General features: G+C 26.0%; 1 protein-coding gene across 2 annotated transcripts; it reads left to right on the top strand.

Moving 5' to 3' along the window:
• The first annotated feature begins 4,843 nt into the window (after nt 1-4,843).
• LOC113554758 (maltase A3-like) lies at nt 4,844-8,514 on the top strand. 2 transcript variants are annotated; one of them, XM_026958734.1, is made up of 10 exons: nt 4,844-5,111; nt 5,527-5,685; nt 5,810-5,989; nt 6,063-6,217; nt 6,481-6,606; nt 6,676-6,893; nt 6,961-7,153; nt 7,315-7,739; nt 7,802-7,945; nt 8,026-8,514. In XM_026958734.1, the coding sequence occupies exons 1-10, from the start codon at nt 4,931-4,933 to the stop codon at nt 8,093-8,095; spliced, it is 1,851 nt and encodes a 616-aa protein (XP_026814535.1). In that variant the 5' UTR covers nt 4,844-4,930; the 3' UTR covers nt 8,096-8,514. The 2 variants fall into 2 exon arrangements, with proteins under 2 accessions (XP_026814535.1, XP_026814541.1); XM_026958740.1 differs by having other exon boundaries at nt 8,010-8,514.
• Nucleotides 8,515-17,221: the final 8,707 nt, after the last annotated feature.

Below are 17,221 nucleotides of genomic sequence, written 5' to 3'. Positions count from 1 at the left end.
TTAAGTGTAACCCCGCAGGCTGAAGTGGTATCTACGTATATATGATACACACATTAATACTGGTTAGATTCATAAAATGTATTTTATTTACTAATATATTATTAAGCCGATGTAAATAAATGTAAATACAAACCATAAACGTCCATCAATATTCTAATTTATTTCCCAGATGAGATGCTGTTAAGCTGTTTATAACAACTTCTGAAGCTTAGTTTTGAAATCATCCAGACAGAACCTGTTTACCAGTAGGTACAATCTCACGTCGAACATGTGCTTCTCGAGATAAATAGATCATTTTTGGATAAACGGTAAATAGATCATTTTTAGCAACCGTTTAAACAGGTTTTAAAAATAAGAAATAGATAACAGTTATGGGCTACTGATGGTTATTAGTCCTACCAAAACGCTGAAGTATACTAATTTAATTTTCCAAACTAGTTGAACAGTATATACTAAATGACTACGCGATGGTCAGATGCAATTAATAAGAACACGTGATGGTTAAAAATTAAAATGCATAAAACGCCAATACCGGAATACAACTATATAGCATTTTGTCAAACATCAGCTCTTTAATCAGATTCAGATAATTTAAATATGTTTAATAAAATAATAATTTCGTAAAATATACAATAATTTAGAAGTAAAAGATCAAATAATTTGAACATATACGATTAATAAAAATCATTTTATTAAAATATATTGTGTTCTACAGATTAAATTTTCAAAATTGTACGTATAATTATTTTAATTAATTTTATACGTATACAATAAATTATTGTGATTTATTCTAATATTCAAATTTATTGATACAAATCAAATAAATAGCTAGGTAGGTAATAAATAACGTGTGGAGTTTTTCTATTAGCAATCTAAGGAAATTTTAATCATGAGAAATTTGGTATATTTACTTAATAGTAAAATAGATTCCCTTATCATCCTAATAATTTTTGAGTAAATTATAATGTCCGGTATTAGCATTTTAAATAATAAGTGAAAAAGGCCATCATTATTGATCAACAATAATTATATGTTGTTTCTATGATCATTGGCTTAAATTGTATACATTTAAATAAACTCATTTAAGTTTGCATCACCATATAAACAATTTAATGAGGTAAAAAGTAAATTCATTGATAAATATAATAATATAATGATAGTATGATACATTCGATATTTGTATACAAGTGTTTACTTGAATAATAATAATGATAACAATAAAATAATAGCATTCGACAATGTCGGCGTTTTAATTGAGGTTATTAATCGATTTTATTAAAAAGTATTTATCTTCGAGTACTTGGAATTGCCTTAATAATAATGATGAAAAAAATGTATCAATAAAATACTATAAATTACACTCACCAGGGTGTAAAGGTCTACATTATAATCGTTATTGTTCAAAAAACCGATTTAAAAATCTTAAGTAAATATCTTGGCTCCTTTATAGTCTTATTCCCAGGGTTCACGAACACAATTGATATGAATAACGATCTATCGTTTTCAATTTTCCATTAACGCCTTTGCAGTGTAACAAAATATTGTATTGTTAAATTTTTAGAAAACCAACACAGATAGTACTATACGATAACGAGAATACAATGTCTATGGGATTTTTTTCAATGTTTCTTCAGAACTAAAATTAATTTATTTTCTGGTAAAAAAATTTTTAACACCTATATAATAATAAAACTCAACATTTTATGAACAATATAAAAATAAAAAAATACATAATTGTGCAATAATCGCTAAATACATTTTCAATTTTGAATTCAAAATAATATAATTTTGCTTATATGGTTTTTATTGAACATTGGATAAATAGGGTTGTTACTTATTTCCAATATGTATTTTTAATTTTAAAATACTTTATGATACGATTTACCCTTAAACAAAACGAAAAACCATTTATCGCGTTCATTGTCAAAACATTTTACACAAACAATTATTTCTCATTACTTCGTATAACATTCGAATATTTTACGATGTTCAAAATGCATCTGCCTAACGGAAGAGTACCTATATAGGTACACGTAAAAAAAACTACCTCTATACATACCTACCTATAACATGAAAAGCCCGGCGGGGCGGTGGTTGAGGTTTTTTTTATACGCATACATTTTTTTATCAAGATAAATGATGATTTAAAATTAGAATATAATTAGAAGATATATAAATGGTCATCTAGTGATGGGTTGTTTTTTTTTTTTTAGTTTGTTCACCCGACCGACCACCCTTAACGCTGGATCCATTTATATTGAGGATATAATGGTCGATGTTTTTTATGAAGTCTTATATAAAACACACTGACCGCCGCCACCGCCTATTCATTAAACAACGTACTTAACGAAGGCGCGTGCATCAGTATATAGTGACTTGAACGCCCGTTGGCGGCGGCAGGCAATGCCACACTATAATAACAATAATAGGGTGAAATGGACAGGGATAACTTTCGAGTCTTATTATATAATATATTTATAAATGATAAACGTTTCAAAAATTATGATACTACAACATATTATTAACATTATAAACATATGTAATATAACGTTTATAAAGTATATTATGATAGCGTAAATTGAAAATAGTTGTTATTGTAGAAAATTATCTCGTATAATAATTTTTAAATAGAAGACTGAATGACTAAGCGTTAAAGTCACCGGGAATCATTTTGTGTTAGTATTTCAGGTAAAAAAGATACATTTTTTATGATTTTAAATTTTAAATTTTAAACTAAATAAATTTAAATAAACTATTTTCATAATAAAAATAATGATACATAGTACATTCCACTAAAAAAACATTTTACTGAGGAAAATGGGAAGTATACTTAGTAAATATATTTAGTATTGAAGTACAACATTTAGGTATACATCTAAAACTAATTTGTTGGCCATATAATGTTTTTCAAATCCTTTGATGTGCAGATATAAAAAATATGCTGAAGTCACTGATAGGAATCTCAAGCCAGCTGCAGTATGAATATGAAGCGTATGTAAGTGTATAGTGCAGGTGTAATATTTACTATGAAAGTATATAAAATTATAAATTATAAACATATCCGGTATATATTACCTTAATAATGACACTTTAGCATGACGTAAATCGCAATGCAATAACATATTATACCTATAGATATCTACTTATATTATAAATAATTAATTCAGAAACTACATAAAATCGAATAATAGTTAATACAAAAAAAATGAAGATATATAGTTAAAATTTAAATTCTTATAAATGGATAAACAATGAGTTTAAATGTTTTTTTAACAAAGTTACAATTTTAATAATGTATGTATTGCAAATTTTATACGTAGAGGTTAAAAATAATTTTAATGATTCGAATAATTTCGTGTCTTTATAAAGAAAAAAAAATTGCTATAAATGTAATATGGTAGTAATAAATAGTCAAAATAAGAAGCAAGCATATTTTAAGATTTTTAAAACAATTAAATATTAAGTTATTTAGGTATATTGTTTAATTTGTGGAACGGGAAATTAAGTATAAGTTTTTTAAGTTTGCACGTTTACACTTTTATTTTGTATTATAATAATATATTAAAGATTTTTTTTATATATCACAAAAAATTATTTTAGTTATTTTTTGAATTAAGTATAATAAACAAAAGATTATAAATATAAATTCACTTACATTTTATATAGCACCATTTATTAAGTATATGTATTTTAGAAATTATTTTCGAGTATAATTTTGCATTTAACACCGAACATTGGATGTCGCAGTCACACGTATACTAAAGTTATAAAATCTCCATATCGACGGACAACGGCCGTATCATATTGTATTATTATCAGCTATAGTATCTATTAATGTCAAATTCACCGTATATACGTATACTATATATTCCGAACATATATAGTTATTTAAAAATAACGTTGCAGACTTATATTTTATAGTTTAAACTTTTAAAGCATCATTAGACCTTAACTTAATCTTTACAAAGAATAAATAAGTGCATTATTAATAAACGTATTGCTAAAGATTTTAAAAACTATAGTTTTTTTCTTGAAAAAAAGTTTAAAATTTGGGAAATCAAATTCAGTCTTATACAACTTTTAACATGGTTAGAACTTCGATGTTCATATTATTCCTAGCATTATGTTAATGTAAATTTAGAAATTTAAAAGCAAAATGTTAAAAAGAGCGGGATTTTGATGCACTTTGCATTGTTTTCCAAAGCTTACTGTGCAATGCTTGTATTACCAAGATTTATACCAATTTGTTTTATATACTTTTAAATGAGAATAAGAAAGTTTAATTTGCCTTTTTTGAAATTATTTAGTTTTTTTGTTATTTTCTTAGGCCATTTTAGAGTTTTGGAAAGAACTTGTAAATTTTAAATTTTATCTTAAGATTTTTACACACCGATATTATTTTATATAAACATAACAGATTATAAAGTAATAGTACTCGTCATTCATATTATATTATTAGGCAATAGTTAAAGTGTCGAGACCTAGATAACGAGTCTAGATGATGTGTACGGTTAAACTAACGTGGTTTATTATTTATAGTATAATCACTATAATCATAACTAAGCTTATTATACATCAGGTATTGAAGAAATTAAATTACAAAGATATTTTCTAAAATAGAAGAAAAAAATTAATTATCAAGTATACCAATATACGATTCATGTACGAATCATGATTTTGAAATACATATGACACGTGATTAGCTTATATGATTAATTCGTGACAGTTTAAGGATTAATTAAAATATCATACATATATTATAATCATAAAATAATAAATACAAAAAAACAATTAAATTATGTACTTATAAATGTTATTTATTTATTATTTAAATTAATTTCTACATAACTTCTTAGAACAGCCATTCACTCGTGCATATAATGATGTCTAAGTCACTTATGATTTAGTTAATTATTCTATATATTGAACAATGTTATTTTTAATATTTTTATGTTTCATTATACTTGGTGTTGAAGCTCGTAACAAGGAATTAATTGACCTTTGGAATGAAGAAAAATCAAGCATTCAACTGGAATTGAACAGTAGCTTTACTAATATTTTCAAAGATCAAACAAATTTAGAACACGAAGATAAAAACAAGAGAGTTGAAAGTAAATCAATTTTTATGTAATATAAACCTACAAACAAGTCTATAAATCACACCCAAATTTCAATGTTTTCGAGAGTAACTTTGAACAAATAATAAAAAACAAAAGAATTTTCTTACTATGTGTTATAAGGTTTTGAGGTACTTCATAGTTTTGTAGGCCACTGTAACAAATTAATTACATTGTTAAATGTGTTAAACCATAATTCTGAGCGGAAATTACGTATTAACCATTATTTCTAATAGAAAAATTAATTATTGTTTGTTAGTTTTTCCCAATTATTTAAACAAAGTTAACAATTGAATTTTAATTTTTCAAAACCAAAAACATACACTCAAAATACATTATTTTACAACTGAAACATTAATGTTTATAATACCATTAATACCTATATTTTTATTTTTAAATGTCCAACAAGGTATTTCAAACTGTCTAGGAAAAAAAAAATTCATAAAGGAAGACATTTCGAGCAAGAAAAATAAAAAAAAATTAGATTGGTGGCAAACATGCATCATATATGAAATATACCCTCGATCTTTTAAGGACTCAACTGGCACTGGCGTTGGAGATTTGCGTGGTAATATAAGATATTTAACAATATTTTATTTGTTTACCATTAGATTATAATATTATGTATTTTTATATAGTACACTATACATTTTACAATATGTCTTAATTGTCATTTAAATTACATATTTTAGGAATTATTGAAAAAATTCCATACCTTAAGTATTTAGGAGTATGTGCTGTCTGGTTAACTCCAATATACCCTTCACCAGGAATTGATATGGGTTATGACATATCGGAATACAGAGGAATTAATGAAATTATGGGCACAATGGAAGATTTTAATGAGTTAAAAAATAAACTCCACGAAAATGGTTTATATAATTTTAAGTTATTTTGTAATATTAAATAGAAAATTATATTTACTAATAAATTTAAATTTTACAGGAATTAAAATTATACTAGATATGGTACCAAACCATACAAGTGATGAACATGAATGGTTTATTAAATCTGTACAAAGAAAAGAACCGTATACAGATTATTACGTATGGGCCGATGCAATATATGTAAATGGGAGTAGACAAGTTCCAAATAATTGGGTGAGTAAAAATTATAGAAAACTAATAATTGAATGCTAATTTACGCAAGTAATTTATTTTACTAATGACATGTGATACTATAAGTTCTAAAAATATAAATCTTTAAATTTTTGGTGTGCATATCAGTTATTAAGACTAATAAAATACAGTAAACAGCTTAAGTAATTAAAAAATATATATATAATTAATTATTGTTGTATTAAAGACAAAATAAATGATTTTAAAGATAATATGTTATAGTTTTGTGTAAATTTACTACTTAGATGTCAATATTTGGAAATAGTATGTGGGAGTGGAATGAAAAACGGCAGCAGTATTATTTACATCAGTTCTATAAGCAACAACCAGATTTGAATTTTTGGAATCCATTAGTCCGCAAAGATATAAAAGTACATACAATTTTACGAACAAAAGATAAAAAAAATTATTTAATCAACTTATTGATTATGTTTTATAAGGATATGCTGCGCTTCTGGTTGGATAAAGGTGTTGACGGATTTCGAATGGATGCAATTACACACCTACACGAGAGGCAGGATTTATTAGATGCACCTATATTAAACGATGGAAAAATAGAAAAAGCTGGTTATACACAGGCATTAGACGAATGTTTTTATGAAGTAAATGACTGGAGATCTTTATTAGACGAGTATAAGAAAAAGGATGGCCAAACAAGGTACACAATATAAGCAAATGTAAAAACTAAAAGATAGTAATTTAAATTGGTTATACACAATTCACAGATTTATGACTATTGAATCTTATTTAAATAATACTTATACGATGAAATTTTATGGAAATGAAACAAATATTGGAGCCCATTTCCCACTAAATATATGTCTTTTACGTTTAACTCATCGATCTGCAAAAGAATATGTTGAGATTATAACAGAATGGATATCAAATTTGCCATCTGGAGCATGGTCAAGTTGGCTTGTAAGTAAAAATAATATATAAGACACTTCTATTGATACAGACAAATTACAAGCACCGTGATATAATATCATAAGTTTTATAAGAAATATAATTTGTTTAGGAATTTTAATCAATTAAATAAAAATAAAAAAAATACTTTGTAAAATAATGTTATGGCTTAGATTGGAAATCATGATACACATCGAGCAACATCGAAATTTGGATTGGAATTGATAGATGGTATTCACATGTTACAAATGCTCTTACCAGGAACACCCGTTATTTATATGGGTGATGAGTTGGGAATGACGAATACTTATTTGAGAGATGATCAGATTTTAAATAAACAGCTTTTTATTCGTCGTGAAGCAGGTCGTACACCTTTTCAATGGGATTCCTCACCTCAAGCTGGATTTTCCAATAAGACAAAGACATGGTTACCTATTAATCCAAATTATGTAACTGTGAACGTCAAATCTGAACGAAACGCTAAACGTAGTCATTTGAAAATATTCAAAGAAATTGAAAATCTGAGAAAGTTGGAAATATTCTGTACGGGAAACTTAGAATTGTATGAAATATCAGAATACGTATTTGCTTTTTCAAGGTAAAAATATTGAAATGAAAATCATCATAAAATATCACTATCATTTTAGTATTAATTTTTAGAAGTAATACATCTTCAAAGACTTACTTTATTGTCATTAACCTTGGATCAGAATTGGAAAATATTAACCTTCAAAAATTCAAAAAGAGTCTATTTCCTAAACTGGTTGTGAAAATTTCTAGTTTGTATGCTGAACAAAATAATGGGTAAATATAGCTTATATATATATTAAATTAGTCTTTAAAATATATTATAAAATATAATGAATAGTTTATACAATTTACAGAGATATTGTTAGTGCTAAATCGTTTACTTTGAGACCTTCGGCAGCACTTGTTTTGGAGTCATTTTTTTAATTAATAATTTTTAGTGAATAAATAATAATAATGATAATATTTTTAGACAAGATATTTTAAAAACAAAGAATAATATAATGTAAATAAAATTTAAGTTATTATTATTGTTTAAATTAAACTCTACATGTTTAATTTATGTTTGCAAAAAACTGATAATAACGAATGAATACGCAATTACATAGTATAAACATTTATTACATTTTTTGACATTATGCACAGTGACAAAAAACGACGTGTTAACCGTATATTACGTGTGGTCCGTGTGGATACTTTACATATTGTTCTGTTTTCGTTTATGCTATGGGTAAGACATTGTAAACTTCCACTTACTGGTCCATACATATCAAATATTTAATACAATATTTAAATTAAATGTGTCTAAATATACGACAAAAATATAATATTAGTCGATGACTGAAGTACCATTTGTGTATTAGTATTATTAATTATATTATCATCGGCGAACGACTTCTATACTTGCCATATTAAAACGTCCAATAACACAATTCATCGATGTCTTTAATATGACACCAATGTCGTCTCGACAATTTTATAATAAACGTATGTGCAATGAGTACGCTCTAGTCTACTAGCACGATCAAGCACGATGCACGTTATTTATACTATACCTAATTAATTTATAAACAAATTTAATATGTTTAAATATTTTATTCCTATTGAACTTAATTGCATATGTGATACACATGAACATATAATATTTGATTATTGCAAGTCATGACTATTATATTTGTACATGACAAAATATTATAATTTTTAATTTCTTAATACTGTGGCTGGGATATTTCGAAATATTTTGCATTGTTTTCCATAAGTTACTGTGCGATGCTAGTATTGTCACGAATTTGTTTATTACATACTTTTAAATAAAAATAAGAAAGTTTATTTTGCATTTTTTGAAATTGTTTAAATTTTAGGTTATTTCTTAATTTTTTAGGGCATTTTAGAGTTTTCAGAAAGGAAATTTGAAATTTTATTTTAAGATTTTTACACACCAACATGATTTTTTATAAATATAACAGATTATAAAGTATGTTCTCATGATTCATATTATATTATGGGACAATAGTCGAAATGTCAAAACTTATACAATGAGTCTAGACGACGTCTATGATAAAACTAACGTGGTTTATTTAAAACCATGAGATGAGATCTAGCTTTCTGCACAACTTTTTTTTCACAACTTATACTAATACTACTATTACCTATTTAAAAAAATAAATATACGCTTGTAATATATTTTTTAATACATTTTAATTTATTCTTATAATGCATTTTTTGATATTTTTTAAGGAATTAAAATCCCAGTCCTATTTATAATGAACATTATTTTAAAAAAACATACCTATTTGTTTTAAATATTTATCAATTTCATTATTCGATAATATATAAATATTATGAAGTACTTAAATATATATTTTTTTACTCGGTATTTATAATTTATACAACAGCATTTTTTATATTGCGTGTTTTCTTTGTTTAAAATATTACTTAAACAATAATTATTGACCTAATAACGAATAAAATATTAATAATATAATATTAATTTTGGGCATATGAAGGCACTGCAACGGCTACTGCCACCATGCATACTACTGTACTATTATAATTGTATGAAATAAATATTGTATAAATACAGGTGTTTTTTTTTTTACTTTCGAACTACTCGCGATGCCATACATCGAGAACATCAATATTTATATATATATATTTAAGTTGAAGTTGAAGAAGAAACCCGTACTGAACGTAAAATTATAAAGTAGTTATTAATGTGAACATTTCGATGCGATGCACGGTTGCGTGCCACGTGTGTAGAGAACAAGACCTCATATTAGTTTTGCCCCTATAATTTTCTAACAAGACCGGCAGTACAGAAGATGATCGAGATCCTTTTAGTATGTCTGTGATACTTGTACACAACACGAGGAAATTCCGGATTCATATAATTATTGAATAAAAAAATTATGAAATTTAATTCAAACAAATTATGATATAACGAATAAGCGATATTCTTTAAAAAAAAATCAGTATATTATGTTGAAGACAATCACGTTTTCACTCCAAAAAATTGATCTACATGTTATTGTTATAAATATAGGCTGGGACAAAAAACAATTTACCTATTGTAATTTCACTTTTCAAAATTCGAATTGGTCGTGTATATATATGTATATACATATACATACATATTGTAGGTATACCTGAAACGATTTCTTTAATTGGATTCACTTTCATTGTCTATACATGTTCTGTAATTTAAAAAATGGTAAAAGGGTTAGCATCAATATCTTATTAGAAAGAGTTCCTTGTATAAAAATATACTAAAATCTAAATTATATTTAAACCGTTTCGATATTTAGAAATATGAAAAACATAATTAACCTTTTTAAAAATCTTTTATTAATCCATTACTTTTATGAAATAGGTATAAAAAAATATAACAAAATAATAAAATATAATACACGAGACTGACCATAAATAATAGAAGGCATGGTTTATTAATAAAATGATGAACGAAAAGTACAAGTTGTATAATAAATTATAAATAAATAATATTAAACCAAACATTATTTTTATCATACATTAATGAAAGTTCAACTAAAAAAGTATAGTAATTTGATTTTTAATTAATATTATAATCACACATATTATAATTATAATTTATTTACACTCTTGCATAGTAAAAATGTACTAAAATCATTCATCAGCTATTAAACCTAAATACCTATAAATAATGAATATTAATTTTAGATAATAACTATAATTCGACCCTACATCGCAAAATTTTATACTATTATAACCAAATGTATAATTAAGATGTATCTAATCATTATTTCAGTTTTTATTTTTAATTTTTGAAAATAACTATTTTTCATATTTAATTTGATACAAAACATCGTTTTTTTTTTTTTTAAAAAATTGTAATTTCATAATTTTTTATAATTTTTTGAAGTATTTTATTTTTTTGAATGACAACATAATATATATATTTCACGTTGAGTAGCAAGATATTTTTTAGGATATTCGTTGTTTCAAAATGTCAATGAATAGTTAATTACTTACAACTTATAAGCATACATACTGTATATAGTTGAGAGTTACAAGTTATAGCTAACTATCTACACGGAAAAAAATAGAATTTGTATTTTGAAATAATATCAAATTATGTAGTTATACAATTTCAAAAAAAAATAACAACTTTTCGAATTAACGAGGGTTGACACTTAAATGTATCATTTTGTATATACTTTAGGATTTTGAAACTGGTTCGTAATCGTTCTGCATATAAAAAATTATTTATATAGTTCAGACTATGATGAATAATTCTGTTCGAAACGAATAAAAAAGTATAATAAATATTAAAACAGCAAAAACTACTATAATAGGTTATACGGGAACTATTATACGTCATACTAACGACGTCAAGATCTACTGATATTAAAATTGTGAACACGTGGCACAATTCCGTCAGCCACCATTGACACAACTCTCGAAAAATATAAATTTTGGCACGTGCAATTTTCTGATCGTATTCGATTAACAGCGTCTATACGTCATGTTGTGTACGATTACTGCCGATCGTTTCATACGCGTAGCTCACGATGGACACTTCGTCGCGAACGCACGCCCGCGTAATAGCTGCAATTATTGTGTAAGTGTTAAACTTGAGGGTATTTCACAGTTATTTTTAAATATTTATTCGTGAAAATATTGCAGCAATTTATGTACATAATATACGAATCGCATAGAAGAAAATTTGAATACGAAGTTTAGTGTATTTTAATTAATTTTCTTACATAATTAATAGCAGTCACACCTATATTTTTCAGATTTTGCGGAATAGCTACTAACGTTTGATATTATTATTAATTTATTTTTACAATACCTATATAAGTGTTCAATAATTTACTTTACATCTGCGCGAACATGTTTTTAGTATTTATTATTATAGTTTATTATAGACGTACGTCGTATCGTTACTCGTTAGATACGTTCATCACGTGAAACCCGTAGGCTGCACTATTGTTTAACAATGTTATGGTCTTCTCTTAAAGTTGTTGTACGTAGCATATAATAATTTATAGGTATACCAATGCGCTTATTTCACCCGATAATACCTATTATGTGTTTAATAGTTAAGTCCATCATATAATGTGTATTATAATATTAAACGGTATACAGTTAATCGTTGTAATATTATATAGGCACACGATGACGGGCTGCCGTGAGTCGTATCGCAGAGATCAGTGTAGGTATTCGTTTCTACGTTGACCTTGGTCGTCACATATACGGGGGTTGTTGCTCATCGGCCCATTCAACATTAATTATTATTATCGTCATCGCCTTCGTCGTTTTCGTCGTCGTCGTCGTCGTTGTTGGGAAGCCACCTCCGAGAGACGTTCGCCCTAGGGTGCCGCGCGGTGCATCCCCCTTTTCAGAGCACAACAGGTTTACTGGCAGCTCGATTAAATCCGGACGAAGGGACTGTAGCATTTGTCGCCGGTAGCCCGCACGGTGAGCGCCAATACACAACCTATACGGTTGGTGCGGAAGAACCCGCGGTCGCGTGGCACTTCAAAATCCAACCCGAACGAAGGTGTCAAAGGAAACGATAGCGAACGTCTATAACAGCTGCAGTGTAACTCCGTCGGCATAATTAGGAGACGAGGGGGGCTTACTCTAGAACTTTTTATACTCCATCTTGATTTAAGTTCAAATCCTTCTTTAAAAAAAAGTTCGTCGGTTCAAAGTGTAAAATAATAAATAATTTATTATTACATTAATATTACGGATGTAAATATCGATTATGAGTATATGATATAGGAAGAAATGAAATAAATACTTCAAGTCTTCTAAATAGGTAAAATAAATTCAGGTATCTGGCAATATTAAGTATAAATCGAATATTACCTAATAAAATTATCGATAATGATTTTTCATAGACATTTTCGTATAACTATAAGCAAATACGGAGTCATACATCATACTCATTTTGTTGTTTACATTTTATTTTTAATGACATGGAGAAGTGGCTTTTATATTATGGATTATTTTAAACTTTGATTTTACAGGGCTTCCTGTGATTGCTAAGCTCTAGTGACACTCATCATGATGGCGGGTATAGAGATCTTTGCTCCCATGTCTTATTCTAAATTTTAGTTTTCTAACGCCTCTTAACTATTACATCGTAGTTATATCTATGCGCATACCCATACGTACCTATATCAACGATGCATAATTTTATACATACATATATCTAATATGTATTATAACATCGTAAGTGTAGGACGCGCGCGCGTTTTGTATTTACTCGCACGGGATCTGCACCTGGTTTTCTCGGCACCGCCGTCCTCCTTCCTCAGGCTCCGCCATGCCATCGGGTCCGTGTACGTGAGCAGAGGAGGCTGCGGGCCGCCCGAGACGCGTGTCTAGCGCGTGCGACCGACACTACTCCTGCAACCGCCGCCGCCGCCGCCGCCTCTGGACCACTCTCGGCAGCCGCCGCACACACGACCGTATAGTATAAACGAAACTATGCCACACACGTACGAGCATAATAAATTATTATAGTGTATTATACGTTATATAGTATACGTCGCGACAACGAGTTGTAAATATCTGTACCTATAATATATATATATGTATATGAGTTCCTAATATGTGTATATTGTGTACGCGCGTGTCTGTATAAGTATGCGTAATTACTAAACGTCATATTACATTACTGTATATGACGTATATTATTATGTATGCATACGACTTATGACGACGAAGTCAAAACACGAGTTTATTCCTGCCCGACAAATACGAGTGTGTGTGTACTTATATCGGTTTTCAGTTTGTTATTTGCAGCTACTGTTCCGTTAATTATATATTATTTATTATTGATGTATAATAATAATATTATGTAATATAATATTATTTACATAACATAGGATGTATACTGTGTTATATTTTACATCACCACATTCACCATAGTCGACATTAATATTATTGTTTACTTGGTGGTCAAAGAATATTATTATTATACCTTATTTATACGTGCCAATATAAAATATTATTGTATTTTGTTATAAAATTAATAACTCTTGTTTAGTGTATGTGTGTATACAGGAAAATATATGAATAATCAAAATAAAAAAATGTATAATCGATTTATAACCTTCTTCTACCAATCAAAACACACAGTTTTTGGCCATTTTTTTTTTTGTGGAGGGATTTCAAAAATAAAATTTAATTCTAACTATAATATTTTTACATGACATGATAAATGAAACATTATTTGTTTTTTATTGTTTGCTCTGTTAATTTTTAGAACTAAATACATAGCGTAATAAGCAGCATTCATAATAATATGTATCTTATGTGTAGAATTTTTAGATTCAACGTTTTATTAATTAGGTCATAAATATTTAGTAACTACTAAATAATACTATACTATTTTTCACGAATTATAACCTAGAGAAATATTGCTAAGAGGAATAACTTTTAGATAAACTTCGAATTAATTGTAAAAAGCCAATTTTAAAAATAAATTATACTTTTTAAAACTACTTAAATCAATCAATGCAAAGGGCTTAACAATTAATTAAAGATATCGTACCTACTTTACACAATTTATTATTGATTTAAAATTTCTGTAATACAATGTCTTGTATATAATTTATTATTTCATAATTCATTCATTAATAATAATTAAATGATGATTTATATCAATTTACTTGAAAAAAGGATAATATCCTTTAATGATCAAAGTTAAGTCTGCTTAAAAGGGTTCTAAATATAAAATTAATAATATATAATAAATTGATATTAATGTCAAAATTATAGTTAATTATTATAAATTAAACTATAATTTTATTACAACTAATTAGGATCTTTTTACGATAGTGTCCATAAAAAATAAGTTTCCTTAGATTTTTAGAAGATTGATTTTGAAAAATAATTAATCCTTGTATGAAAATGTATTTAAAAAAAATCATCGTAAGAGTTGTAGGACAAAAAATCTATGTTTATTAATTAAGCATAATTTGCATTTTTAAATTCAATTTGTTTAGATATATTTTACGATTTAAGACAATAAATTTCTATTTTGTTATTAAGTACTTGAAAAAATAATTTTTCAAAATATTGAAAGGATATTTTTTATATTATTTGTTCGATACTTAGTAATAGTTAATAAATAAATATGTTCATTTAACGTCATAAATATAGCGTCTAATATATTGTCAAAAATCCAAAAAAGTATTTTATGAAAATACCTAAGTGAATAATAATCTTTACAGATATAATATACCTACTTGGATACATAACATTATGTATTATCATATTATATTTTAATTGGCCATTAAATATTTAATACGTTACACAAATTAATGAGGATTCAGAAATTCCATAAAATTATAATTATAGTAAGTATAAGATATATTTTAAGTTAAGAATTAAGTTTTAAATTTTTTGAAGTCGCGTATTTAGTTAATAACCAAAACAAAATTACTGAGTTATAACTAGGATATTTAATAGACAATTTAAAATTTAGATAAACAACTGAAGCAAGTAAAATTAAAATGTATTCTCTATTTTAAATCAATTATACCAATATAAAAACAAAAAAATTGTGATTGGGTTTTGAATATTATTGGTCAGTGCATATTATATAATTAAAATATAAGTTTGGTCTTTATTTTGAATGATTGTTTCTATATAAAGTTGTTCTATAAAAAATTGTAATAATATCAAATGATGTGTTAAAAGAACTGTAAGAGAAAATCTCTTACAAAATGTAAGATATTTAATTTTTTGTTGGGAGATATTTTTCATAAGTATATTAATGTTTTTAGTACCTATAACAACATTCAAATACTTAAATTTAAATTCTTAAATGCTGTGTTTTGATGAATAAATTAATAGAATTAAGTTATTATCATTTATGATTCTGTAATATTAATGTATACAGTATAATAAATGAATAAATCTAATCAATTCGATGTTTATGGGGGGAGATTATATACTAGATTATTAAAAAGTAATATATAATTAAAAACTTAGACCAAATTTAAATATCTTAAAAGTATTTTTCGAATTCAGTTTAAATTATTACTATTTATTAACATTATTAACTGTAAGTCCTAATTATAAAATTATATTATATATCTATGCATTTTTTATTGATTGATTTATAAATACCAACCATATAAATATGCAATAATTTTAACAACACTAATAACTATAGGTATGTATTTATACTATGTACATTATTTTTGTATTCCATTTTATAGATTATCTATAGCTCTAATTCGTATTAAAAAAACATTAATTCTATTAAGTTTCTTGTATTTAGTTTGACGTAAGTAAATTTATGTTTATTAAATTTTAAATAGCTCTAAGCAATATACAGTAATGATTGATATAACTAATAAAAACTGTTGCTGCACATTTACAACATTACAATTAATTAAGTAAACGATGTCTACACTAAATCACTTTTAGTTTTTGTTTTTGCTACCGTAATTATTTAAACTTAGAGAAATAGTTCTTTTATGTGAATACTCTGTGGTTTACATTTTAAAATGATAAAACTATAAAAAGTAAAACGTAATTACATAATTTATAAAAATCATCTGCAGCATAAATATTCTATATTTGAAAAAAGTAACTAGGTATATTTTTACAAAAAGAGGATTAAATACTTCTTTCTTTTAAATAACCATAAATTTAAAGTACAAATATTATCATGATAATAATCCTATTATATTTTGTTTTTATTAACAAAATAATATTTACTAATAATAATTAAATATGTTTTATTTAATTATACAAAACAATTTCAAGGAAATTTTGTATAAGTATATAATAAATAATCGAATATCTTAAATCTCGACATGAAAATATAGAAATAATTATTTTATGTAAATAATAATATTATTATTTTTCAAAATTAACATGCGACCACATGATGATTTAGTTTCGTTTCAAAGTAAGTAAACAAATAAATTACTATTATTATTGTTATGCCTTTAGGAAATATAAAATACGGCGCTACGCTGTGACTGTGCATTATTGGAACAATCGAAAAGATGCTTGGAACTAAACGGTTTTACAAGAAAT

Source organism: Rhopalosiphum maidis, chromosome 4 (assembly GCF_003676215.2).
Source record: "Rhopalosiphum maidis isolate BTI-1 chromosome 4, ASM367621v3, whole genome shotgun sequence".
Lineage (NCBI taxonomy): Eukaryota > Metazoa > Arthropoda > Insecta > Hemiptera > Aphididae > Rhopalosiphum > Rhopalosiphum maidis.
This window is presented reverse-complemented; position numbering and strand designations above follow the sequence as displayed.

Coding starts and splice junctions, on each gene's coding strand:
- LOC113554758 (XM_026958734.1), top strand. CDS start 4,931: ATGTTATTTTTAATATTTTTATGTTTCATTATACTTGGTGTTGAAGCT. Junction 5,112..5,526: donor TAAAAACAAGAGAGTTGAAA/GTAAATCAATTT, acceptor ATGTCCAACAAG/GTATTTCAAACTGTCTAGGA. Junction 6,218..6,480: donor GACAAGTTCCAAATAATTGG/GTGAGTAAAAAT, acceptor TTTACTACTTAG/ATGTCAATATTTGGAAATAG.